Below are 26,434 nucleotides of genomic sequence, written 5' to 3'. Positions count from 1 at the left end.
ACTTGAGGATCCCAGCTACTTGGTACAGAAACTCTAGATATTCTTTGGGAGTATTAAACAGATTTATCCTTAGCAGGAAAAGGCCTTGTTTTGTTTTTCTATTAAACCAGAGGCCTTTAGCAATACAGAAACTGTTCTTACACTGTTGTTGAAACTCAGTTGCTCCCAGCAAAACAAGTATGGTCATTTTTTCAGTCTGTTTGTTTCCATTATAGTTTTCCTGAGCCAGTGAAGTGTTGTTGAAGAGCTGGATTGCCAGTGGGAGAGGTTTGTGCTTTATATGAGCACAAACAGTGTAACCATGGAGAGGAAATGCACTCATTGCATTGGTAGCATGTCCCTGTGCTGGAGACCCTTGGTCACATCAGTGGGGTCCAGTCTCAGTGGCCTCCTCAGCAGGAGAGAACGTTCTGGTGTGTTCCCCAGCACAGCTCATACCTGCTCAGAGCTGCCTTCTGGCCAGTTTCTTTGCCTTGGACAGAGAATGGAGCAGCCAGGAGGTTTCTGGCCTTGTTTAATTTCCCCATTCTTGATTGATAATTTTAGCACCAGCAGGAAAGCTGTTCTGGGCTCACTGCCTGGAACATCACATCTGGAGCCTGTGTTTTTGGCAGCCCCAGAGCAGCCTCACAGGTATCCCACCTGCCAAAAAGAAGAAAACAAGAGGAGTCAGATTAGTTTCCAGACTGAGTTTCCTGCCTTCCCTTTGGAGATCAGTCCAGAGCACTGCCACAACATGCAGAATGTTCCCTAGCCCACCTCTGAAGGCTGGGAGAAGTGTTCTGGTGTGTGCTGCTAATTCCTGCTGGCTGGAGCAAGTTGAAAGGTTGGCTCTCCACAGCCCAGTGCTAATGTAGAAACCTGCTAAGAAAATGAAGAGCTGTGTTTTTCCAGGTGGAACTGCATGTCCTGCAGATGTTCCCTGGAATAAAACTTGCAGTAGGTTTGAAAAGCACAAGGTCAATGATTAGGGTGTTAACCATAAACTGCTTTTCACGTGCAGTTAGGCAGTTTCTCCACCCAGCTGTGATCTGAGGGTGTTTCAAACTTCTGTGAAGCACTCCAGAGCTGCAGCACCAGGAGGGATCTGAGTCTTCAGGAGATTGCCTGGGAGCAGCTCCAGAGGAGCTGTCTTGCCATCCTTGCTGTCTTTGGCAGCATACCCCAAGCCTGACCTTACTGTCACCATAACCAGCCACAGGTAACTCAGCCCTCCCCAGAATTCTAGCCAGGAGTTCTGGAATGGTAATAAAAGTTGTGTTTCTTTTTTAAAATGGAGTGGAATTTACAAAAGAGGTTTCAGTAGCATGCTCATAAATTCCTTTGAACTGGATGCCTACATCAGTTTTATTCTGTGGGGGCCCCTTGTTGCAGAGCTGCTCTTCTCAGCTGTCATTGACAGACAGTAAAAAGAGAGAAGAAATTCATTACCCCTTCCTGAGTCATCCTCTTTCCTCTTATCCTGATTATAGTGAATTGAGTTCAAATCTGTTGAAGTGAAAGTTACAGTTTGCTAAAATTGTGGTGGGAGCAGTAGATCAAGAGGCCAACTATAGGCTGTGGCTAGACCACAGAGGAAACGTGTGATGAGATCTGAGGGTGATAATGTGCTGTGACACAAATACAGCAGAATACAACACAACTGCCCTTTCTCCACAATGGGCAGGCTGTGGAAAAGTAGAGGAAAACAAAGCAGGAATGTTTGTTAGACCTGTCTGCTTGTCCTGTGGAAGACCTGAAGTTCATAAAGCTGATGATTGCCCTCAGGAGGCAGAGGTGGTATGTCCAGGCTGGGCCCACCCTTCTTATTTTTCTGGGAAAGTGTTTGACATCTAACACCTGTCTTTGTGTTCCTTCTGTGTCCTAGGCCTCTCTCGGGCTGCTGGCTCAAGATTTTGGTGCCATGGTCAACAACCCCCACCTGAGTGATGTGCAGTTCCAGGTGGACAGCGGGGACGTTCTCTACGCTCACCTGTTCGTGCTGTACGCGCGGTGTCCGCCGGCGGCTCAGGCTGTGAGTGCTGCTGCCATCCCTCCTGCTCCTGCTCAGGAGAGCCCAGACTGCCCCACCCCACAGACAGCCAGTGCCCCAAACCAGCACACAGCACTGCTGGCCTAATGGCAACTGCCTCAGGACCTGCAGTGGTGCTTCAGCTTAGGAAAGCAGAATAGATCCTGACAAGGTGGTGAAACTTTTGGCTACTTAATCCTGTCCAGGGAGGCTATGGGGAGTCAAGGATCCTTGCATTCCACCCATGAGCAATGAAGGATGTGGTGTTGTGAGGTTTTTAGGACGAGGTGAGAGATGAGAATTTGACTTTATGTTTTCAGAAGGTTGATTTATTATTTTATGACATTTTATTGAAAGAAATTATGTACGGTCACTATAGGGCACAAAACAACACAAGCACACACACCGCTGCTCTCAAATTGAAGAAAAGGGAACTTTATTTTCTGACTCTAACATTTATAGATTTCCAAAAGAGACAGTGGATTGGAGGGTGAAAGTGCCACCTCCAATGACACTGGACAAACTAACAGTCCATCAAATTTCTCTTCTTCTATAAAAGAATGCAAAACAATCAGTTATTTACAGAAAGTGTGTGAGAAAGTTTGCTACAAGAATGTAAACATCAGAAGGCTTAGAAAATCTTAAAAAATTAGGGTGACAATATACTAAAACTATACCAAAGAAAGAGAAAGGATATATCAGAAGGTTAAACAAGAATGATAATGAAAGCTTGACTGACTCCTCAGAGTCTGACACAGCTGATGGTGATTGGTCATTAATTAAAAACAATTCACGTAGAACTAATTAAAGATGTACCTGTTGGTAAATGGTCTCTAGACCACATTCCCAAACAATCAGGTTATTATTGTTCACATTTCTTTCTTGAGGCTTCTCAGCTTCTCAGGAGAAAAATCCCTAGCAAAGGGGTTTTTCAAAAAATATCATAATAACAGAAGGAACCTTTCAAAGTGCTTCCTGCCCTTGCATTTTTGTCCCTGTGCAAGCACAGACTGCCTTGTCCATCTTGGTGTGTCCTGCCTGTCACCCAGGCTGGGAAGTGTGAGCAGGGAATAGGAAGTTTCTGCGAAGTACTTTAAAATAATCTACACAGAGGTTTTGTCACTCTTGCTTTGGAGGTACCTGCACTGACTGTACTTTTTGCAAGGCTAGTGAGGGAGTTCTTATGCTCCCAGAGCCTGCTCCTGTGCAGCTTCCAAGTAAATTCAAAACAGACCAGATGAAGCTCATACAGAGAGTTGCAGATGGAAATTGGGCTGGGAAGTAATTTGATTGCAAAACTAAGTGGAGAACTCTAAGACCACCTTTTATAGACTATGCAAGTAGTTAAACAAAGTTAACAGCCACAGAGTCAGGAAGGACATGGCCTGTTCCACAGGGAGCTCTGCATAACTGCCCCACCTTGGCCTCCTGGTCCCGGGGCTGGGCACGAGGGAAGGGATGGGAGCAAGGATGAATGCAGGTGTTGTGTTGCTTTGTCAGCAAACAGGCTGTGCTTTCCCTGCCCCAGGTGCACAGCGAGGGGCTGCTGGTGGAGGAGGACGGGGCGGCGCCGGCGCGCCGGGCGCTGCTCAGCGATGTGTCCGCCCAGGCCGTGGCTGCCTTCCTGCGCTACCTCTACGCTGCTGACACCGACTTCCCTGCTGGGCTGCGGCCCCAGCTGCAGGCCCTGGCTGCCAGGTGTGTACCCTGAGCATCTCTTGGAGCCCCTCAGGCTTTCAGGCACACAGACCCCAGTTTGAGATCTTCCGTTGCAGTTTTAGGGGCTTACAAATTCCATGGGCCTTTGCTACATCTTAAATGGAGCTTGCCTGTAAGGACACCCTGCCCTCAGTTAGAAAACTGTATGAGAGTTTCTGTGTTCAGTATATGCTCAGCAGATAGTGAATGTCTTCCAGTTTGAGATCTTCCATTGCAGTTTTAAGGCCTTACAAATTCCATGGGCCTTTGCTACATCTTAAATGGAGCTTGCCTGTAAAGACATCCTGCCCTCAGTTGAAAAACTGTGAGAGTTTCTGTGTTCAGTATATGCTCAGCAGACTTGGGCTGAGTTTTGTCTCAGGATGTCTGTTGGCAGGGATGTTGAAGATGATGAGCACAACTTCTGTTATGTGATTCTCACTTCATCTGAACAGCACTTGTAGAATGTATTGGATGCTCAGGCTTTGATGTGTTGTGTCAGCCATGCTCTCAGTCGTGATCCTAGGCATGCACTGAGAGCTTGAAACAGGAGCAGTTGCTGAGATATGGGTGGACATGGTTGGGGTTTGCCAAATGTATATAGAGAGGTGCCCTGTCACTCAGAAAGCCAGGAATTTAGCCCCAGCCATTCCATGGGACTTTCCCATTGCCAAGAGGATTTAGTGTAATCAGCCTCAAACACAGAAAAGGAAGAATGTGCCTGATACTTTCGTATGAGTGACACCTGGGAAAGAGTATTTGGAATTTTAGGAGTAGACTGCAACTCAACATCCTCCTGTAAATTCCTTACAAAGCTCACAAAAGTGATCTGACAGCCAAATGGTGAAGAAATACTGGAGGAAATTCTAATGTTAGTATTGTATCCCTGTAGGTTTGGTGTGAGGGAACTGATGGCAGAGTGTGAAAGCAGCACTGGAGAGAGCCCGGTGTCCTCCGGAGTGGATTCAGAAGATGATCTTATCTCTGTGAGGGATGATGAAGATTGTGAGGACAGAGCTGAGAACTTCCAAGACCTCTTGAAGTCAGTGTGGGTGGGTGAAGATGAGGAAGAAGTAGCTATGCTGAGCCCTGAGTGCCAGAAGGAGGATGACAGTGAGGTGGGAGAACAAGAGCTGGAGGAAATCTATGAGTTTGCTGCAACTCAGAGAAAGATGGCTCAGGGTGAAAGAGAGGTGAGCGAGGGAACAGACTGCAGCATCTGCAGTGACACTGAGGCAGTCCAAGGTACAAACCAGCAAACTGAGCAGGAAGAGGTAAAGAGACCTGAATCTGCCTCAGTAAGCAGCAGCCTCAAAGATCTGAGGGATGGCAACGGTGTGGAAAGATCTAAATGTGACTTGTCTGCACAAGAAGAGAAGATGCAGAATATAAATGGGTGCAAGAGCATGAGTGATCCACAGACCTCTATTGTGCCTCACCACAGTGAACCTCAGAAATGGGATGGAACTTCCCATGGTGCTAATGAAGGAGGGGCTCTTGGGGGATGTGAGGATGTGAAGGATTCCAGGTCACCTCAGGTCTCACAGGACAAGGCAGATCACTGTGAAGAGCAGATTCCTGGTTTCCAGGGTGATACTGGTATAAATGACAGCTATGAACATTTGTTTTCTGCCTCTCAGGGGTATCACTGTGAACCTTCCCCGGTGAAAGAAGTTACCAAAGAATCAGCAAAGTTCCCTAGTGAAAAACATGTTGGTCTTAATGATTCACTTGTGTTCAGCAAGTCACAAAAAGACCTCTCTCCATGTAAGAATGGATTTTGTAGGAGTCCAACTCCCCAGCCTTATGTGTCCCTTTTTCCTGCTCTTGGCTCTTCACCTGCATCTCCAAAATCAGAGAGAAAGTTTGCCAGGGAACATGTGTCAACACCAAAGCAAAACAAAAAGGAAAAATCATTCCCATCTTATGAAATAGAGTCCCAGAAAGCCAAGGAGCTGGGTGCTGCATCAAAAAATGAGATCACAGTTTCTCCAGCAGAGCTTCCTCACAGTGAATCCAACAAGCACACACATGTCCCAGTGTTGTCATCACCAGGCAGGACTCAGGATGCTGCAGCTCAGGGGATCAAGGAGGGTGATGTTATTGTTTTATCTTCTTCTGATGATGAAATGGAGTTACAAGAAGGCAAGAAGTTGCCAGAGTCTGACTCTGCTCTGAAGGAAATGGAAGTCCCTGGGCACCTGAAGTGTACAGACACGGAACAAGGTCCTGAGATAGCAGAACCTGACCATAACTCATCAGTCCCTGGAGCAGAGCAGGGATCAGCCCAGGTCTCATGTGGCAATACAGACACAGTGTGTGTAAGTGGTGATGTAAAGGTGTCCCCTGAATTTCCTCTCAGCAGACAAACAGGTGCTTGTACAGAGATCAAACAGAGTCCAAACCCAAGCCCTGGGAAGAAGCTCAGTAATGAAATGTCTCCAGGCACAGACAGCTCCTGGCTTGTGCCAGGAACACCAGTTCTGAGCAAAAGCAGAAGCTTCTCAGCACAGACTCTGGTCACAAGTATTAATTCTTTAAAGGGTCCAGGATCTAAACTCAGCACAAAGAACTTAGCAGCAGGTAATAGTAACCATGAAATGGCTGGAAATGTAATAAAAGTTCATGAAACAACACTGTCAGACAAACATTTGCCTATGGAGGACTTGGCCAGTGGAAGGAGCCTACCCAGCAGCCCAGCAGCAGAATCCTCTTCCAAGAACCCCCTTCCAGTTTCTCCAGTAGCTCCAGTTCTCCTCTCCCCTGGCCACACCAACAGGGAAGGCAAATGTGCCAATATCTCAGGTTTACCCACACTGGAAGATAAAGTCAACATCAGTGTGGTTGAGCTGGAGGACAGTGACAGGGAAGTAAGTCTGCCTTCCCTGGGCAGCAGTGTCCTGCTGTGTGAGGAGCCCCCAGTCCCTGTTGATGACTGCTGGCACGCTGGGTATCTGTCCCCAGCCAGAGGTGACAACCATGACTCTGGCCAGGTCAGCCCTGCAAAGAGCAGCATGGCCAGCAGCCCCAGCCCTGGCTCTTGGCAGGAGCAGGGGGAGAGCCCAGCCCAGGTGCAGGGAATTCAGGGCAGCACCCCTCTCCAAGGAAGTCCTGCTGGCAGGAGAGCAGCCTTACCCTGCCCTGAGAAGAGCCCTATTGAGCCATGCTCATCAGTGGGCAGCAGAGCCAGTTACCTGGACTCCAAAATCTGGGAGGACTGGAATGGAGAAGAGAAGGAAGATGAACTTCCAGAGATTCTTCCTCTGTCTCAGAGGTTGGCAGCTGCAGCAGGGGCCGGTGGGACAGATCCTGTCAAGACTCCTGGTGAGAGCTTGTATTGATACTGGATTTATTGGGCTAGGTTAAACTGCTTTTATTTTAGTGATTATCTTACCTGTGATGCACTTGACACACTGAAAGGGCCTTTGGGCTTTCTGATGCAAAGCAGTTGGCAGGGCCAGGCTAAATGTGGGATTCCTGGAGTGTTTCATTGTCACCAGTCCTTTGGTAGTGGCAGTACTCCTTGCAGAAGCTGTGGGTTCATGGATAGAGAAAAAACAACGAAAGCAGAATAAAACACAGGCCTGCTTGCCAGTGGATTGATGTAACTGATGTTGCAGTATGTAATTAAATAATTATGCCATACTAAATGATTAGTTTAAGGGGTGATTAGAACATGATGTGTGAGACTGGCTGTGCTTCACATCATCAGTAAACTGGAATCATTAAATCAGTATCTAACTCCAGACCTCAGTAGCTTTGATTTGCTCAATTTTTTTATGCATCAAGACTCGGTTAGGAAATTTTCTTCCTGGGAGAAGGACCACTGCACAGAATTCAGTAAACATGGTTTTAACTGCTCTCTAAATGTTGCCTGTTCTAACAAAGCCCTGAATGGCCTCATTTTCAGATGTGACATATGTCCCAGTTTAAACTGTTTTCTGATGTAAAGTCAGTGAAAACCAAATATCCTGATTAAGGGGGTAAAAAAAGTGCTGACTATTCTATCCAATATGAATCTGAGTAATACCTAAAGCAGCTTATAAGGAAGTATTAAACAATTATTAGATAATAATGGATTTATACCACTAAGAGGAGAAGTTACCAGCCATTTTAAGTACTTTCTATACTGCTTCTCATCACAGTAATTTCATTCTGCTGCAGAACCTTCCTGTCAGGAGAACAACAGGTCCCCCAGCACTCCAGTGACACCCATGCCAGCTTATTCCATCATGGAGACCCCGCAGCTGAAGAAGGAGCTGAGCAGGTGAGCATTACCTCCCCCAGGATGGCTCTTTACAAGAGGTCCCTGCTGGCAGGCAGTGGGAAGGAAGGGGAGCCCTGGTGAAGCTCCAGCCAGGGCTTTCTGAGGTCACATCACACTTTTCCAGCTGCACTTCCTGGCCTGAGCCTCTTGCTGAGCTGTGACGATGGAAGGTGCTGTGTTACTGTAACCTAAACTGCCACCTTCTCTCTCAGATTCGGTGTCCGTGCTCTCCCAAAGCGCCAGATGGTGATGAAGCTGAAGGAGATATTCCAGTACACTCATCAGGATGAGGACTCTGACTTTGAGGATGAAATCTCCTATTCCCAGCCCCTGCCCCAGAAGTCCCCGAGGCAGCCCAAGGCAGGCCGGGCTGCGGGCAGGAACCACGCCGGTGCCCCGAGGGCTGGGGGCAAGAGAAAGCAGCTTGCCAAGGCTGATGGTGCATCCCATGGAGCAGGCTGTGCCATACCCAAGGACAGAACTGAAGTGACACATCACCCAGAAGGAGCCAAAGAGCAGGAAAGGCCATCTGTGTCCCTGGCAGCTGATGGTGAGGAGCTCCCGGCATCCCAGGAGTCGGCACGTTCTTCGCTGGATGGAAGCGACATCTCCTTTGGTTCACAGAGGTGAGGCAGAGAAATCCTACACAAAACACTCAGGAGTGCAGGACAGAGATGAGGTAGGAATGAGGCAAACAGAGTTGACTGTCCCTGTGGCCTGTAGTTGCCCTGCCACCTCCTTGAGTGTGTCACGTAGAGGTCAGCACACTCCTACAAAAGAAACAGGATTTGGATTTTCAGTCTAATTCCCACTGAACTATTCTCAGAACATAAAGGGCTGCTTATGGGCAAGGCCCAAATCTGATATGCCTGGTCTGCAGGTGAGTGACATGGAGCACTCCATGCTGCCTGAGAACCTGCAAGCTGGAGTTGGGAGAGGACAGCACAGCACCCCTTGGCAGAGCCTGCCAGGAGGGAAGGGCCAGGAGCCAGAAATTCCATACAGCTCTGGGCTGGGTGAGTTGGACCAGCGCTGTCCTGGCTGGGATGGGAAGTTTGCAGAAGCCCTGCCATGTTCTGCCTCATTCATTTTGTGGGTGCTGGTAGTGCAGGGTCTGTGATCCCATAGAGGGAAATCATAGGGCTTCACCATCAGGCATTTGGGGAGCTGTGACCGTGGTCACAAGGGTTTTCAGGGTGAAGAAGAGACGAGAATGTTGACTCCATGGTCAGAAGGCTTGATTTATTATTTATGATATATGTTACATTAAGACTATACTAAAAAGAAATAGAAAGAAAAGGTTTCTTCAGAAGCTAGCTAAGCTAAGAATAGACAAGAATGAATAACAAAGATCTGTGTCTCAGACAGAGAGCACGAGCCAGCTCTGCTATGAGTGGTCAGTAAATCCAAACACCCACAGGAGACCAATCACGGGTCTACCTGTTGCATTCCACAGCAGCAGATAACCATTGGTTACTTTGGTTGCTGAAACTGCAGCTACTCACAAAGAAAAATCTTAAGAAAGGATTTTTCATGAAAGATGTCTGCAACAGGGAGCTCTGGTCCTGTCCTTGTTGAGCTGTTCTTTAATTCACCTCTGGTCTGTTTTGTCCTGCTTTTAGTTCCTTTGTGAATGGCTTTGAAACCTGTGCTTTTACATCTGAGGAGGAGGAGGAAGAGGAGTTTCCAGCATCTCAAGCAGCAGCTCGGGAAGAGGAGAAGCTGGAGGCAGTCAGGTGCTACATCCGCTCAAACACGGCCCTGTACAACAGGATTCTGTTCTACGAGCCCATCGAGCTGGCTGATCTGCACGCAGAGCTCAAACAGAATGGCATTAAAATCTCCAAGGCAAAGCTGCTGGACTTCCTGGATTCTCAGTGCATCACAACCACCATGGCCAGAGCCCGGAAAGAGCAGGTGCAGAAAAGGAAGGAGAGCAGGAAACAGAGGAGGAGATACCGAGTGAAGCCCGCCCCTACTCGCTGAAACTCCTGCACGCGGATTGCTGCCAAGCTGGAGAGCCCCGTTCCCTCCCAGCTGGTGCTCCGGCAGCCGGCGATGGGTGGAGCACTGCTGCTCCTGGTGGCCCGATCCCAGGTGACATCCTGGAGAGCTCCCATTGCCAGCCCTCTGCTCCGATTGCACAAATGCCCCGTGGCTGCCCTGCCTTCAGCACACAGCTCACCTGCAACCTCTTTTCACCCAGTTTGACTCTTGTGCCTTTTCTTTCCGTTTTTCCAATACATCTTAGGTCCCCCAACTTTTCTTTGTGCTGGTGCTTCCCTCAGTGCCAGAACCCATTCCCTGGATTTGGGCTGAGAAATGCTTCACCCTTCACATTCCAGGATTCAATCTGTCAAGTGCTGCCTGTTTACACTCCTGTGACTTCCATCTTCACTTCTTCAGCACAGTTTGCACTGCTGATTTTTAAGGCAGGGAATGCTGTGGAAATACATAAAAGGCTTTTTTTTTCTTGCTTCACTTGGCAATCTCTACTAAAACTCCTAAATATGTGTTTCTGAAATGGCTGCAGAACAGGGCAGGGGTTTGTTCTGTTTGCTTTGTGACACCTCCCACAAGTGCCCCTGATACCCCATGTCATGGGAAAGCCTCCAGCAGAGATGTCTTTAAGAAAATATTTAAGCAGTTTTGAGCACTGGAACTCTTCAGCACTTCTCACAGCTTGAGCTAAACCCACTGCCTGGATTAGTCCCATTGCCAAACTGGACTGGTCCCAGTTGTAAAGTGTCTGGGACTCCGAGAGAAGTCTTGGACCCTAAATTGTTGTATTTTATATATTGACCTTCGTAACAACTTCTGATTTCTGTCTGTTCTGGCAGTTCTGAGTGTGCAAAGGCTCACTGAAGAGCAGGGACAGAACACAAAAAGAGGGCAGATTTCTAGATATCTTTGTATATGTTGGACATATTTTTTTTTAATACAGAATTTGATTTTGATTTATATTATATACAATAAACAATTTAAATCCTGTCCATTCTCATATGGAACAGTAAACAAACACAGGATTGTATAGAAAACTTGAACTTTATTGAACTAGACTACTCTTCCCATCTTCGACTAGGGGGTGAGAACATGACTGGGAAGCCTATGCCTAAAAAACCTAAACTTGAACTCTGAAAACTTCAACTGGTGGTGAAGAAGACTTGGGGCAACCTATTTTGCTAATAACAAAGGGGTTCCTAACACCTGTGGGCGGGAATGTCCCAGTAGCCAGGCTCAGCTGGGCCAACAGATCCACACTTACAGTGCCAGCATTTCTATATGGAAGGGACAAATCAGAGAGCAATCCTTCCTGCTGGTTTGCTTTCCATATCGTTCCAGTATAAAATTTCTTCTGGAGGATTTTGTGTCAGATGTCTAATGGAACACAAAGTGTCTGGGAGAGGTGATGCAGCCTTTGGCAGAACCATCCCTGTGATTACCCAGGGAAGATGTGGACTCCAAATCCCTGCAAACGTTCAAGGCTGAGCTGGATGGGGCTTGGAGCAACCTGGGATAGTGGAAAGTGTCCCTGCCCATGGCATGGGGTCAGACGGGATGGGTTTTAAGGTCCCGTCCGACCCAAACCATGCGTGATTGCTAAGAATTCAGATTCATGCCCAAGATCAGCACAATCTCACTGCTCCCTTCACGAGACTTTCCAGACTTGGGCAGCTCCAGCCCATCAGAGTGCCCAGATTGGGCACCGATGTCCTGGAAGGACATGGAGCCCAGGTACAGATCTCCAGAGTTCTGCTCTGGTGTCCTCTGGAAATGTTCTTCTCTCAGAAGGCGCTGGCTGCCATCGCGTCTGGTTCCTTGAGCCTCTGCACTGGAGGCTCCGTGTTCCCCGGGGCGGGCATTCCCTTCCCGCCTGAAGCCGAGCTTTGGGAAACCCCGGGCGGCCGTGGCGGCTCGGCCGGCACACGGGGAAAGGCTCGGGACGGAGCGGGCAGCGGGTGACGGGTCCCGAGCCCTCAGGGGGGCCAAGCCCGCCGCCACCTCAGCCCTGTCACCACCTCAGCCCCGCCGCCGCCATCCCGGGCCCCTTCACAGCCCGCGGGGCCGCCATTGGCCACCGTTGGCCGTCACGTGACCGCGCCTCAGCGGCCGCGGAGCCGCCGAGCGGAGCCGAGCGCCGGTGAGGGACCGGGACGGGGACACGGCGGGGCTGGATCGGGGACAGCTCCGGGACCGGGACGGGGACAGCTGAGGGACCGGGACGGGGACACGGCGGGGCTGGATCGGGGACAGCTCCGGGACCGGGACACGGCGGGGCTGGATCGGGGACAGCTCCGGGACCGGGACGGGGACAGCTGAGGGACCGGGACCGGGACACGGCGGGGCTGGATCGGGGACAGCTCCGGGACCGGGACACGGCGGGGCTGGATCGGGGACAGCTGAGGGACCGGGACGGGGATACGGCGGGGCTGGATCGGGGACAGCTCCGGGACAGGGACACGGTGGGGCTGGATCGGGGACAGCTGAGAGACCGGGACACGGCGGGGCCGGGACGGGGACAGCTCAGGGACCGGGACGGGGACACGGCGGGGCTGGATCGGGGACAGCTCAGGGACCGGGACGGGGACACGGCGGGGCTGGATCGGGGACAGCTGAGAGACCGGGACACGGCGGGGCCGGGACGGGGACAGCTGAGGGACCGGGACCGGGACAGCTGCGGGAGCGGGACGAGGACACGGCGGGACCGGGACACGGCGGGGCTGAGACCGGGGACATCACAGGGTTGGGACGGGACCCTCGGTGGGACCAGGACCGGACACCCTCACCTGGGCGTCCCCGCGTTCCCTCCCCGGCCCCCCCAGCCCCGCGGGTCCGCAGCGGTTCCGGGGCTCTGCTGCATCCCCGCAGAGCCAGCCCCTGCTCGGTCGGGTGAATCCCGGCCCGTCTGACCGGCCCCTGTCTTCCCCCCGGAGCAGATGCCCTGAAAGCAGCTGGAGATGATCTCCCACATGGATCAGAAGGAGGTACTGTGGTTCTCCCACCTCTGCGCCTACCGAGGGAAGTCCGAGAGCAGCCCTTGTGCAGGTAAGGGGATGGTACAGCCATACAATCACTGAGGTTGGGAAAAACTCGCTAAGATCGTGGAGTCTGAGCGTTAACCCAGCACATCTGTGAACCTGTTGGTGAGAAAAACTGCTCCAGGATTCCCATACGCTACCAGCATGCATAGGATTGGTGATACCAGGATGGACCACTGTCCTCCCACTGGTCCCTAGCAGCAGCCAGTGCTGGGTCCCACAGAAGGCACAGGCAGTGCCTGGTGTGTTCCTGGATGCTCTCCCAGGCCCTGGCACTCTGTGACTTCAGAAACTACTGAAGCAGACATGCAATGTCTCAGTATCTCACAGCTCTCTCTGTATTTTCTTGCTCTCTGAAGTTGTGCATGTTTTAGCATCCGTGACAGCTTGCAGCCAGTAGTTCCACAGCCTATTCAGCTGCTTTCTGAGTTGCTGCCTTCTTTAGTTTGCTTTGAAGCTGCCTTCTAATAGCTCACTTCATGTCAGTTGTTCTTAACTCAGAGCAGATGGTGCAGGAGGGATCCCCACCCACTCCATGGGCCACTTGTGGTTTCATAGTCCTCTGCAATACCCCTGTCAGCTGCACCCTTTATCCCCAATGCAGAAGCTGTTCTGTGCCTTTTATTATTCATGTCATGCTCTGTATCTCCCTCAGCTCTACTGGAATTTCTCTTAAATGGAGGATCCATCCCTGCCCTTGCACACAGTCAGGTTGTGGGGTTTGAGCTGCAAGGGCACAATTACATTCTCTTTATTCTCTGTTTTTCCCTGAAAATCATTAACATTTGATGAGCTGTTTTGTCTGCCTGGGAGCTGCAGTTTTTGTCCACCTGCTCCAAGGGGCTATTCCAGAATGATGTCAAGAACATCCTAGGCCCATCCATGGAGGAGCCCTCTATAGCAGCTCCTGGTATAGAGGCTCTTCCCCTCTGCACTTCTTTGTTTACCTGCAGTGCATGTCCTCTGTCATTCCCCTGTCACCTGGTTGGGCAGCATCACCAGGCCCTGACACAGTTCATAGTCAGCCTTTGTGTCTGAATAGCAGAATCATAAACACCTCCCTTTGCCTTCCTCCCCACCTCATGAAGGTCATTCATCCCACAGCAGCTGAGTTTCCTTACCAGGTTTGGTGAAGGATTAATGTCTTTGAGAATGCCTTTGGACTCCAGAGCTTCCTTCTGCTAGAATTGGTGCCATCTCTGAAGAACTCAAGGTGGATTCTCTTGAGAAAGAGATCCAAGGGTACATTTAAGGTGATAGTTAGGTTTTTTCCTAATGTCTGCACTTACTCTGCTTGCCTGGAGCTTGGCTCAGATCGTAGCACCAGGCACTCTTGGGCGCATCAGAGGCTTGAGATCAACCCAAATTGCATGGGCTGAGGAAGAACCACACTCTCCCTTGCTTGCTTATTAATTTTTTTGCCAGTTCAGCCTTATACTTCCAGTATGAATTCCTGAGCATTGTGAACTTATTCTCCTCTCACATAAAACACTTCCAGTGAGGTCCTGTCATCGTGATTTTGATCAAACCCTTTACAGGCACCATCAAACATCAAACCCTTTACAGTTGCTCCACAGAGCAACTTCCCAAGCTCCACTGTCTGCTCAGTAAGTCTGACCCACAGGGCAAGGGCACCAGGCTGGGCTGCCAGCAATGTCCTTATCCTGTCTCTGGATGTCCCTCTTCTCTTTTCCTCCAGATCCCACCTGGATGGAGTAGCTGCAGACACATGGCTGTCAAAGTTCCACTTTCTGTTGCTCTCATGGAACAATTTGAAGGAAAACTATATCAAGTGTCAATGCCACACCAAGCTACTGTAAAAGGCATCTCAGGAGTCACTGTGAAATCACATTGTGGTGTTTTCTTACACTGCCCAGAAAGAGGAAGATCAGATGTGATCTTAGATCATCTGGGCTGTAATTCTGGACTCTCCTTTCTTAGTTCTGCAGTGCCTCTCCTGCTCCAAGACAGCACTTTCTCATCCCAGTTCTGTGTGCTCTCCCATGCATCCATGGGAGCACAAAGTTGCCTTTCTTCTGCCTCTGTCTGGCATAAGCCATGTTTGAGGTGTCTGATTTCATCCCTTAGGGCCTCTGCAGCACCAGCAGCAGCAGATCAGGGATGCTGCCTTTGTTCTGCTGAGTAGGACAGTTCTTTGTGGCACTTCCATGACTCTCAATTCAGCTTTTAATAACTTTTCAGACATCCTAGAAGAGCAGCCATCCTTCCCATTCAAGCACTAAACTTTTACCTCTACTATGCCAATAATTTCAGTGGATTCAGGTTCTGTCAGAGCACACAGGGCTGTTCCTAGGATTTGTTCCTGTGAACACACTGAGAAATCCACTGTGTAGTTTGAAGGGAAGTATCAGACCTTTCTGTAAGAGTCAATCTGGTGAATCTTTAGAATTTGATCCCTCTTGATTTCCCCTCTTTAAAGTTTCCTGTCTGTGACTTCTATCTAGATTCTCATTTTATTGCAGCTGAAGATGGGATTGTGAGCAAAAAAGAGAAGAATCCCCACCAAGGCACCCCTGGGCCAGCAGAGCTGGAGGTTTCACTCTCGGGTCTCTCCAAGGAGAACAATTCCCAGAGTCCTGCACAGGACCCAGTCATCCCATGGAGCTCAGGAAGGGTTCAGAGGCCTCTGGAGAAGAGGCAAAGCCGAGTGATGCTGCGTGGGAAAAGTTTCAGGAAGCTGCCAGATGTCATCCAGCAGAGAAATTCCTCTGTGGGGAGGCCGATGATATGTGGGGACTGCGGGAAGAGCTTCCGTGTGAGTTCCAACCTCGTCCAGCACCGGAGGATCCACACTGGAGAGAAACCCTTCCCGTGCACCGAGTGTGGGGAGCGTTTCCGGCAGCTCTCCCATCTGACCCAGCACCAGAGGATGCACTCGGGGCAGAGACCCTGCGAGTGCTCCGAGTGCGGCAACAAGAGCTTCAGCGTCAGCTCCAAGCTGCTCCGCCACCAGGGCACGCACAGCGGGGATCAGCCCTTCGGGTGTGCCGACTGCGGAAGAGCTTCAGCCAGAGCTCCGAGCTCACCAAGCACCAGCGGCTGCACACCGGGGAGAAGCCGTACAAGTGCTCCGAGTGCGCGAAGAGCTTCACCGTGAGTTCGGCTCTCATCCAGCACCGCCGCCTCCACACGGGCGAGCGCCCGTTCGGGTGCTCCGAGTGCGGGAAAAGCTTCACGGTGAGCTCCCACCTCATCCAGCACCGCCGCTTCCACACCGGGGAGCGCCCCTTCGAGTGCTCCGAGTGCGGGAAGAGCTTCCTGTGGCGGCCGGCCCTGCTGCGGCACCGGCGGGTGCACAGCGGGGAGCGGCCGTACGCCTGTACCGACCGCGGGCACAGCTTCAGGCAGAGCGCCCACCTCAGCCAGCACCACCGCACCCACAACGGGGACCGGCCCCACCGCTGTACCGACTGCGGGAGGGGCTTCGCCGTGAGCTCCGCGCTCCTGCGGCACCGGCACCTCCACAGCGCCGGGCAGCCCTAGGCTCCGATCCCCCCGGTCCCGGTGTCTCCGTTCGCTCCACTGACTGCCTGCTCACGGAGCGGAAGGCTCTTTGTTTGATGAGAACGAGTCCTAAAGGAGAGAAATGCAAATGGGGGAGAGCCAGTGCGAGGAGCTCCTCTCTGGAGAGGAGCGGGGACACGGCAGGGGCAGTTGGTGGTGTTCGGAGGGAAAGCTCTTGGGAGAGAAAGGACGTGCTTTGAAAAGGCTGGAATGTGCTTCGTGTATTTCAGAGGAAGGTAAATGACTCTGTGCCCACATGTGGACAATTAATAGACTGAAGCACACGGACCATCTTAGAGCCTGCAACACTCGCTCAAGAAAAGCTCCTGATGTGTGTTCAGAGGCGCTGAGCTCCCTCACGCAGCCCACGGTTTGGAGCCGCAGCCCAAAGAAGCCCAAGGCCTGGTGCCCTGGGCCCCGTGCGCTGGCTATCTGTGTGTCCCCGCGGCCCTGCAGGGGCTGTGGGACGGCAGCTGCGCTGGGCGCCGTTGCTGCAGCCGCCAATAAAGCCGCCGGTACCGCAGCGCTGCCGCCACGTTCCCTTCTTGGCCGCCCTTTCGGTTGCCGGGACGCGGCGCCACTTGCGCATGCGCGCATTTGCTCTCCAGCCGCCCTTCAGGGGCGGGGCCTTGGGCGGGGCCGTCCAGGTGAGCGTGGGGGCGGGGTCAGGGGCATCACGTGACTCCCCGCCCGCCTCCCACCCATCGGCGGCTTCTGCGCGTGCGCAGTTCCTCGCCCCGCCCGCCTCCGGAGCCGGGGGGGGGTCCTCGCGCGGCGCCTCGGCCGCCTTCGCCAATCGCGGGCGCGTGCCGTGCGCGGCTCCTGATTGGCCGCGCGGAGCCCCCGGGGCCATAAAGCCGGGCCGGCGGCGCGGGGCCTTTGTCTGTCCCTGCCGGGACCTGAGGGCGGCGGCGGCGGCAGCAGCAGCCGCGGTGGTGGTGAGTGTGCGGCGCGTCCCCATGGCAACGCGGCCCGGTCCGGGGCTCACACGGCCCCGGGCCGGCCCCTTCCCCCGGGGCTCACTCGGCGGGGCTCTGCCCGCTCCCGGCGGCGGGTGGGCCGGGAAGCCCCCCGGGCCGCCTCAGATCCGTGCTTCCGCGCCGCTGTCCGCCGGGGCCCGCGGCTGGCGCGGCCGACGTGACCGCCGTGACGCGGCCGGGCCGCTCGGGCCCACAGCTCCCGCCCGCGAACCGTGTCCCCGGGCAGGGCAGGGCCGTCCGCAGCCCTCCCTGCTCCTGCCGTGCGTCCCCAGGAGCGAGCGAGCGCCTGCCCAGCGGCCGGCGGCGTGTGCCAGCCCCGGGCCCTCAGAGCCCCGCCGTGACTCTGCACGGCCGCTCGGGAGCGGGAGCTGGGGGATCGGAGCCCTGCGCTGCCCGTGGCCATGGGGCCGCTTGCCTTTCCTCGGCCCCGCGGCGCTCAGAGAAGTGCCTGGAGAGCGAAGGCCTCCTGCTATTCCTCCTTTTCCATTATTGGCCATTGTCCTGTTCAGGCCTCAGCACCCACACACAGCACTGCAGTGCACATAGCAGCCCCAAGTGCCTGTCACTGGCCCTGCTTGGCTGTCCCGGGCACAGCTGGCAGCCGACACGACCGACATGACCGCTAGGGCAGGCACTGGCTGCCTCTCTGCTCAACAAAGGCTGTTTGGTATAACTGTGTGTGTCTGATACAATGTTTTCTTTCTCAGCCCACATCCAGCCCTGACTTATCCCTTGTCTGTTCCTATAGCCAGGGTGAGAACATAATGATGGGCTGACACAAGTGCCACCACCACAGGGCAGCACTGGACAAGGTCTTTGAGGTCACCAGGAGCTTCCTTTGATCAGTTTGTTGAGGTGCTGAGCTGCTGCTCTAGAAGACAAAAGTAGCGTTTTTGTGGGCATTGCTAGAAGTGTCTGGACTTGAATTTAGGCTAAATTTAGGCTGTGTCCAGGTGAAATCTTCAATTTACCTGGGATCAGATAATGTGGTAATTCAGTCTGTGAGGTTCCATTTCCAGCAGCAGCCAGTGCCAAATCCCTCACCAGAAGGAGATGGAGATGACAATCTCTCCTGCTGGGATTGCCAGGTAACCTCTGGGACGATTCTTCAAGCCTCTAGGCCTGGGGTTCTGAGGTTTGTTTCCACTGCAAGGTCCCACCACACTGAGCTCTGTGTGTGGGGAAATGCCTTGAAGCTGCATGCAAATTCAACAGCAGATATGAACTCTGTACTGCCTGTGAGTTACCAAACTTCTCCCAGAGTGCCCAAGCAAATCTGGGGCTTCCAGTGCTCTTTCCCTGCAGCAGCAGTGTCTTCTTCCTTCAAAAGGCTTGGGATTCTTTGGATTAATGTTTTCCTACCCTGAGAAGAACAGCTGTGCATCTGGGGTGTGCAGCTTGGTGAGGAGACGTGTGTGGGGACAAACTGTACTCATCTAGATGAGGTGGAGGTGTTTTCTCAGGGGGTTTGAACACTGTCATTAGGAAAGAAAGGTTTGGAATGCTGGGGTGTCCTGTACCAAACCTCCTCCCCACTCTCCAGCCCTGCTATCCCAATGGTGGCTGCTGGATTGCTCCAGGCAGGCTCTGTCTGGGCACTGGAAGGTGCCCTGAACATCAGCCAGGTCCTGGATGAGCAGAGCTCCCTGCAGCAAATGAAATGGCATTCCAGCCTCTGCAGAGGAGGTGGCACTGCCTGAGCCTCCCCCTTGGCCTGTGGGACGTGCCCCCTTTCAGAGAAACCAGGACTGTGACCACAAAGTGGGGCTTGCAGTTGCCAGTTTTTGAGTAAAGGCACCAGTGTGTGGAGGTGTGAGAGCCAGTGAGGGCCTTTCCTGCCAGCTCTCAGTGCCCCAGCACAGGGGAGGATGGGCTTTGTGCTGACTTGTCCTGTTGGGATGTGTCTGTGCTAGAGACTGTATCAGGAGAGAGCTCAGCTTCCACATCTTCCTGCACGAGTTCTGCCCTCACCTGGGGCTACAGGGACTGGTGTAGGCACTGCCATGGAGATGAACTTGTGAGGCTGAACCCTGCAAAACATGCCAGGGGAAACACGAGTCTGACAATGCACCAAGGCCTTCAGTGACTTTGGACATGGTACCCCCTGCTCCCAGCAGCAGCCTGTGCTCCTGGGACAGTGACTCCCCCTGCCCATGAGCTGTGCTTCTGCAGCAGCAGTGACAGGGCTGGGGGGAGGCTGCTGAGACCCCCTGGGTGCCCTGTGTGAACAGGAGAGTGCTCAGGGCTGTGCCACTGGAGGCTCTGGTGAGTGTGATGATCTCAGGGCCATCTTTGGGGAACCTTGAGCCATGGCTGCTGTTAACCACTGATTTTGAGGCCTGGCCTGGTGTGTTCCTTTGGGCTGGATTTGCTGTCAGCCTTCAGGCCTCTCCCAAGGGATGAGTGTGGCTCAGGTGCTCTGTAGCTCTGCTCTCAGCAGTGCCTGTTTCAGGCATGTGGAGACAGCACACCTCCCCTCCAGGACTCTGGCTTTCTGGGAATATAAGATAAATTGGAACTAGTTTGTCTACTTTCATTTTGGAATCTGCATCTCCTAGGAAGGTCCTGGGCTGCCATGAGCAGGGCAGGCAGGGTGTCACAGAGCTGGTGACATTGGCAGGTGACAAGTGCACTGTTCCTCCTGTGCCCAGGCTCCTGGCTGAGCTCAGCTGGCTCATTTGCCTTTGTGCTTTGTTTCCCCTGCCCACAGTGGGCATTTCCCACTCTGAGGCTGGGTGAGGAGTGAGGGTGGGTCCCTGGCTTGAGCTGCCTGGTGAGTGATCACACACACAGCACCTGGGCTGGTTTCTGGCCTGACCTTTATCCTGGGCAGGGGAGGGGTGGTGACACTAGGGCTGCCATCCTTTGTGACCCTGAATGACTTCTGTCCCAGCCCTGGGCTCCTGGCATCCCAAAACAATCCACTTGGTCAGCCTCCCCTGGGGAAGCCTCTCTCCCAGGAAAGGATTCTGTGATCACAGGGGAGCCTTGGGCTGCACCTGAGGATGGGGCTCAGCCCTGGCTCCTGGTTGGAGTGTGAAGGGCACTGAGAAACAGGGCTGTGAAACAGGGCTGAAGGCTTTGTTGGCCTCTTTCACAATCCTTTCCTTGGTGTTCTTGTCCAAGTCCAGAGCATTCATTCTTGCTCTGTAAAGCTGCTTGAACTGCTGTGAAACAGGGCTTAGAAATCTGGGGTGAGGAACTGGAGAGCAATTAATTTCTAACTGGTGTGCTCGTGTGAGCTGCTGTGCCAGTGCTGAGCAGCTGCTTGTTGGCTCTGCCAGTCCCCTGCTGGGGCTGAGCAGGGAATCCATGGGTGCAGCCCAGCAAGGGGGGGCTGAACTGAAGTGGGGAGCACGAGGATGGTTCCCTTGGTGGGTGTTTTCTCATCAGCTCCTTGCTCCTCTCCAAGGCTGCCTGGAAGCTGCTGGTGCTGTTGCTCTGCACAAAGCTGATTACAGCTCCATTTTATAAATGAGGGGCCTGGATTTCTGTGCCCAGCCAATGTAATCCAGGTGTGTTGTGTTCCTGCTCCTGGGTAAAGCTTGTGCATCCTGTTACATGCAAGGAGATTTTATTTCCTTTTGCAAATGAGGAGGAGGAACCCAGTTACTTATGGGATTTGAAGTGAATTCTGCCAGGCAGGAGAGGAGGGTGTGAGTGGGAGCAGGAGCTGTCTGCAGCTCACTCTGCTTGGAGAGTGGCCCAGGAAAGGCAGAGCAGTGAAATCTGCCCCTGCTTTGGAAGTTCCTCTTCCCCTATTCTGTCACAGGGAATGTTCTTGTTTCCCCTGGGAGCTGCCTGACTTCAGAGCTCAGCTGGCCTAATTCACCACTGCTTTCTCCAGGGAAGCTTTGTACTTGCACATGAGGCTTGTTCTTCCTCTTGAGTGAAGGAGAGGGGCTTCCCTTTCCAGTTACTCTGCTCAGTGTGACACTGGGGGAAGTGTTTGGTAGCACCAGGGGAAGGCAGCCTGCTCACAGGTCCAGTGCAGACTGCCACCACAGAGCTCTCATCTTCAGCCAGGAGCCATCCTGAAGGGGGAAATGGAGTGCAGGCTGCTGTGTTCAATGCTTTGTGAACTGGGTGTCAGTGCTGAGGTTCACCTGAACTGAACAGGCAAATCTGCATCCTTGGAAGTGCCTGGTGGGAGGTGGAAACAGCCAGAGGCTGCTGCTCACTGCCCTGCCTGGTGGGGCTGCTCAGAGAACTCCTGGTTGGACTGTTCAGCATTTCACAGCCATCCCTTTGCTAAGGCAGCTTCCCCTGACAGCCCCTCTCTGCTTTTGCTTTTCAGACTGATCCCAGCAGTGACCACAATGCCATCAGCCCAGGAGAGCCCAGAGGGGGGAGAGGAAGACATTTTGCACTATGAGGAAATAGAAGATGATGCTGTCAGGTGAGTTCTGACACACAATGGCACAGGCACAGCCTTGGGCAAGGCAAGAGATCTTCCAGGTAAAGGAGTGATCCTCTCATCTGAAGAAGTAGGGGACCCCAATAGGTGATGAATTAAATACATGTGCTATGAAATCTTTAATCGAAACTGTACTGTAAGGGTGGAAGGGATGGGAAAGAGGGACCTGGCAGGGCTGACAACAAACACTTGACTGTGAAAGTCACATTTCAGAAACACTCTTGACTATTTGGCAGCTGTGTTTGTGTCTTCCTGGCCAAGGGGAGCCTGTGTTTCCATGGCTTGCTGGGCAGGCTTCTTGTTTTGAAAACTGACTCTAGAGGTGAACTCTGCTCTGGTGAGCTCTTGCCTTTGCAGAATACCCAGGCCTAGGCAAGGACATTTTCTAGGAGGTTACTTTAAAAAACAAATTCACACACATGTTCTAAGAGCCAAGGCTTCAGACTTGGAAAACAGGAAGGGTGACTAGGGTGCTTTCTAGAAGATTTAGACAGGCTGGTTGATTTCTTTGACTTGACAGGCTCAGCTTCATGAGAAGTGAGTGTTTGCTGGCTCTGCTGGCACACTCAGTGGGTCTGGAGTGTTCACAGCCTCTCTCAGAGCTAACATGAGTGTGCTAGCTGGAGCAAAGTAGTGATAAAACTGTGGGGTGCACTTTGGCAAGATTTGAGTGTGTGTTGATACTGTACCAGTGTCCTGATGCTGTACCTGAAGGTGGCTGGAGCCAGAGGGGGCTGGGCTCTCCTCCCAGGCAACCACTGACAGAATGAGAGGACACAGCCTTGAGCTGCACCAGGGGAAGTTTGAGGTGGACATCAGGAAAAAAATTCTTCACTGAAAGAATGATTGGGCACTGGAATTGTCTGCCCAGGGAGGTGCTGGGGTCTCTGTCCCTGGATGTGTTTAAGAACAGCCTGGACGTGGCACTCGGTGCTGTGGTTCAGGTGATGAGGAGGTGTTAGGTCATAGGTTGGACTTGATGATCTCAAAGGTCTTTTTCAGCCCAGTTCATTCTGTGATTCTGTGTCCAGGTAGGTGCAGTGCCTAGGGCCTAAAATCATAGATTTTAATGTTTTGGGTCTTTTTTAAAACAAGACACCATGTCGAAAATTGAAAAACCAGTGTAATGCAGGAGAAATAAACTTTTTAAGGGTGTTTTTTGCCCTGCTTTGCCATTCAGCTCTCATCTCTTCACCAACAGTTGATATCCAAGTTGGGAAAGCTGGGGGACCTACCTGAGCCTTTTTTGTTCTCCAGCAGAAGGTACCAGCAAGGCCCCCATGCCCTTTAGCCTGCCCTGATGCTCCCCATAAGTTCAAGGCTTCCTTGTGTGGTGGTGTTGGGCTCACATGGATGAGAAGCAGAAGTTAAGGTGCAGGGATCAGCAGGTCCTTGGCAGTTGCTTCAGCATCCTGGGCCAGAGCCCCTGGTAACCCCCCTGGAGGGGCAGCTGTGGTTGGCACAGGGGCTGCTGCCACCCTGCTGCTTCCTCCAGCAGCTGCCAGCTCAGCCTGCGGGGCGGCCTGAGGGTCCCACCTTGTACCTTCTCCAAACTGGGATGGTGGATGGTGGGGGATCCCTCCAGACACAGCAGGGACAAGCTGTGTGAGGCTGTGGGGTGGAAGGAGCTCTGTGTTTGCCTGCAGCCCCATGGACCTTTCGGAGCTGCTGAAGGAGGGGACGAAGGAATCGCACGACCGCGCCGAGAACACTCAGTTTGTCAAGGACTTCCTCAAGGGCCGCATCAAGAAGGAGCTCTTCAAGGTGGGTGTGGCTCTGCTCCCCAGCTCTTTGGTGCAGGCTCCAAGGCAGAGCCCCACAGCCCTGGGGGTGCTGTGGTGGTGGTGGGCAGAGCAGAGCCTTGGCTCCTTCAAGCAGTGCCTGCCTGGTACAGGCTCTCCAGGCTGCTTCTGTGCCAGGCCTGGGGCTTGCTCTTGAGATGAGTTGTGCCCATCTAGTGAGCAGCTTCTCACATGAGCTGTGTTCTGTCTGTAGCTGGCCACCGTGGCCCTTTACTTCACCTACTCTGCTCTGGAAGAGGAGATGGATCACAACAAGGACAATCCCCTCTTTGCTCCTCTGTATTTCCCTGTGGAGCTCCACCGGAGAGAAGCTTTGGCCAAAGACCTCAAATATTTTTATGGGGAAGACTGGAAAGAAAAGATCCAGTGTTCAGAGGCAACTCAGCAGTATGTGGACAGAATCCATCATGTGGGACAACACGAGCCAGAGCTGCTGGTGGCTCATGCTTACACACGCTACATGGGGGACCTCTCAGGTGGCCAGGTGCTGAAGAAGGTAGCCCAGAGGGCCCTGAAGTTGCCCAGTACTGAGGAAGGGATCCAGTTCTACATGTTTGACAACATTTCCAACGCACAGCAGTTCAAGCAGCTTTACAGAGCAAGAATGAATGCTCTGGACTTGGACAAGAACACCAAGGAAAGGATTGTGGAAGAGGCCAACAAAGCCTTCAGATTTAACATGCAGGTACTAAACAAAGCCCTTGATCTGTATGTGTAGGTGCTGCAGCTTTTAGGTCTGGCCCAGGTTAATTCAGTCACACCACTCACCCAGTCAGTGTGAGTGAGACCACCACAGCCCCTCCTTGAGGGGTTGGGGTTCTAGCTGAACTAGTTTTCTCTAGCTTCAGGCAGGAATTCCTCCCATGCTCCACCGCCACAGCCAAGTGCTTTGATTAAGGCAAAATTAATGATTTGAAGATTCCCACAAGCTGTGTGGCTGTGAATCAGTGAGGGGAGCAGAGCTCTTGTGCCAAGACAGCCTCAAACAGTTTGAGTGTGCTGCACCACCCTGGTGACAATTCATCTCCTGTCTCAGGTCTGACTTGTTGCCCATGGTCAGAAATGTCTGGAGCTTCCTGTCCCTCCCATAGCATTTGCCTCTCATCAAACCTGACTGAGCTGCTGCTTGCCCCAGGGGATGAACACAGATTTAGCTACTGGATGGAAGTTTTAATCTTGTGCTTGTAGCAGGTCAGTGTGATTTAAACTGGCCAGAAACATGGTGAGGTGTGGTTGGCTCCTTTGTCAGGATCCTTATGGAATCCCATGGCAGTGAGAGGCTGCCTGAGCACTGCAGGAGCTGGGATCCTCCAGGGCTCTGCAGCAGGGAGGGGAGAGCCTGTTGCCCCACACTCCCACCCACAGCAGGGTGGTGCTGCCTGGCTCCTGGCTCTGACTGAATGCTCTTGGGATGGGCTGTACCTTCCTGGAGCTGCAGCGTGTGCCAGGTGTCCCCCCAGCTGTGCAGTGGATGCCCAAAAAGGCAGCTGGGGACGGGGAAGCAGGAGTGGTGCTTGCCTGCTCCCCAGATGACTGCAGGGATCTGGCTGAGAGCTGCCTGGCTCTGCCTGCTCACGTGCTCACTGTGGCCACTTGCAGGTGTTTGATGAGCTGGACAAGGTGGGCAGGTCGCTGGGAGAAGAAGCCCAAGATGGAGGCGTTCCAGTCCACGATGGAAAGGGAGACATCCGCAAGTGCCCGTACTATGCAGACAAACTGGGTAGGTGGTGCCAACGCGGGGGCTGCCGTGGCTGTGTGGCACAGAGGGACAGTGCTAACGGTGCTTTCTGTGTCCTGCAGGCACAGCAAGCCCCAGCTGCCCCTTCCATGCTGCTGTGGGCCTGGCCAGGCAGCCCCTGGTGCAGCTGGTGCTGGCAGCCTGCATGGCCGTGGCAGCGGGAGCTGCAGCCTGGTACATCCTGTGATGGGCACAGGCAGGTGTGGCTCTGCCTGGGGGCAAGGGCAGAGATGTGCCCTGCCTGCTTTCCGACCCTTCCCTCGCTGCTGGTGAGTTGGCTGCAGAGTGGAGTAAGGAAATAAACAGGAATCCTGTGGGACTGTCCAAGCCTCCTTGCACACCTCTTTAGCTGAATATTGCACAGGACTCGTCAGTGCCAGGGGGTGAGGACTCCACTGCAGCACTGCCCTGCCCAGGCTGGGCTTTTTAAGGCTAGAGATGTCCTGTCCTGTCCTGGCAAAGGCTTCACATGCTTGGCTTTTCATCTCCATCCCTGAAGCAGTGTCTGGAGGGGGTTTCCTGCCCTGGGTTGCATCTGCAGAATGTGTCATCAGCCTTTCAAACAACGAGCACTTGCTTTCCTACCCTGAGAAGCTGAGGCTGTGCCATGGGGCTGTTAGCTCAGAGAAGTGTCCTGTTTGGTGCAATGTCTGAGGAACCAAGTCTGACTCCTGTTGGAAGGAGCTCCCTGGGGATGGGGGCAGGACCATGGTGGGGTATGGAGGTGACAGATCTGTACTGTGCAACTTCGGGGTTGAGGGTTGGTTGTTGGTTATTTCTCCTGAAGCCTTGACTGGAATAAAAAGTTGCAATGCCATAGCTGGAGGAAGCCAAAAGCACATCATTGTGAGAATGGAGAGGCTGGGGACTGAGGGGGGCAAAGGGAGTGCAGTCCCACCCTGTTTCACTTGTCTCTGACTCATGCAGTCCCTGAGAAACTCCTGCCCTGGCACCCCA

At 53.0% G+C, this 26,434-nt stretch overlaps 2 protein-coding genes and 1 pseudogene across 7 annotated transcripts in view; all 3 read left to right on the top strand.

The window, feature by feature from the left end:
- SLX4 (SLX4 structure-specific endonuclease subunit) overlaps window positions 1-10,967 on the top strand; it is a 29,072-nt gene extending 18,105 nt beyond the window's left edge. For all 4 annotated transcript variants that reach the window (XM_036392591.2, XM_054516595.1, XM_036392593.2 and 1 more), the window contains 6 exons: window positions 1,868-2,014; window positions 3,540-3,709; window positions 4,602-7,033; window positions 7,874-7,976; window positions 8,189-8,602; window positions 9,599-10,967. In XM_036392591.2, the coding sequence (XP_036248484.1) occupies window positions 1,868-2,014; window positions 3,540-3,709; window positions 4,602-7,033; window positions 7,874-7,976; window positions 8,189-8,602; window positions 9,599-9,962 (3,630 nt within the window). In that variant the 3' untranslated portion in view covers window positions 9,963-10,967. The remainder of the gene's footprint in view (window positions 1-1,867; window positions 2,015-3,539; window positions 3,710-4,601; window positions 7,034-7,873; window positions 7,977-8,188; window positions 8,603-9,598) is intronic.
- Window positions 10,968-11,062: 95 nt separating this feature from the next.
- Window positions 11,063-16,519, top strand: LOC118692649 (zinc finger protein 629-like; annotated as a pseudogene).
- A 106-nt stretch (window positions 16,520-16,625) lies between these two features.
- Window positions 16,626-26,296, top strand: HMOX2 (heme oxygenase 2). 3 transcript variants are annotated; one of them, XM_036392598.2, is made up of 6 exons: window positions 16,626-16,776; window positions 21,818-21,919; window positions 23,584-23,701; window positions 23,933-24,424; window positions 25,339-25,459; window positions 25,540-26,296. In XM_036392598.2, the coding sequence occupies exons 1-6, from the start codon at window positions 16,751-16,753 to the stop codon at window positions 25,662-25,664; spliced, it is 984 nt and encodes a 327-aa protein (XP_036248491.1). In that variant the 5' UTR covers window positions 16,626-16,750; the 3' UTR covers window positions 25,665-26,296. The 3 variants fall into 3 exon arrangements, with proteins under 3 accessions (XP_036248491.1, XP_036248494.1, XP_036248492.1); XM_036392601.1 differs by lacking the exon at window positions 16,626-16,776 and adding an exon at window positions 17,167-17,187; XM_036392599.2 differs by lacking the exon at window positions 16,626-16,776 and adding an exon at window positions 17,307-17,478.
- The last annotated feature ends 138 nt before the right edge of the window (window positions 26,297-26,434 follow it).

Source organism: Molothrus ater, chromosome 16, assembly GCF_012460135.2.
Source record: "Molothrus ater isolate BHLD 08-10-18 breed brown headed cowbird chromosome 16, BPBGC_Mater_1.1, whole genome shotgun sequence".
Lineage (NCBI taxonomy): Eukaryota > Metazoa > Chordata > Aves > Passeriformes > Icteridae > Molothrus > Molothrus ater.
This window is presented reverse-complemented; position numbering and strand designations above follow the sequence as displayed.

What these genes read in the sequence shown, in the direction of transcription:
- HMOX2 (XM_036392598.2), top strand. Translation starts at nt 16,751, where the DNA reads ATGTGCTTCGTGTATTTCAGAGGAAG. An exon ending in CCTTCAGATTTAACATGCAG is followed by an intron (nt 24,425 to 25,338) that starts GTACTAAACAAA and finishes GGCCACTTGCAG; the next exon opens with GTGTTTGATGAGCTGGACAA. An exon ending in GTACTATGCAGACAAACTGG is followed by an intron (nt 25,460 to 25,539) that starts GTAGGTGGTGCC and finishes TGTGTCCTGCAG; the next exon opens with GCACAGCAAGCCCCAGCTGC.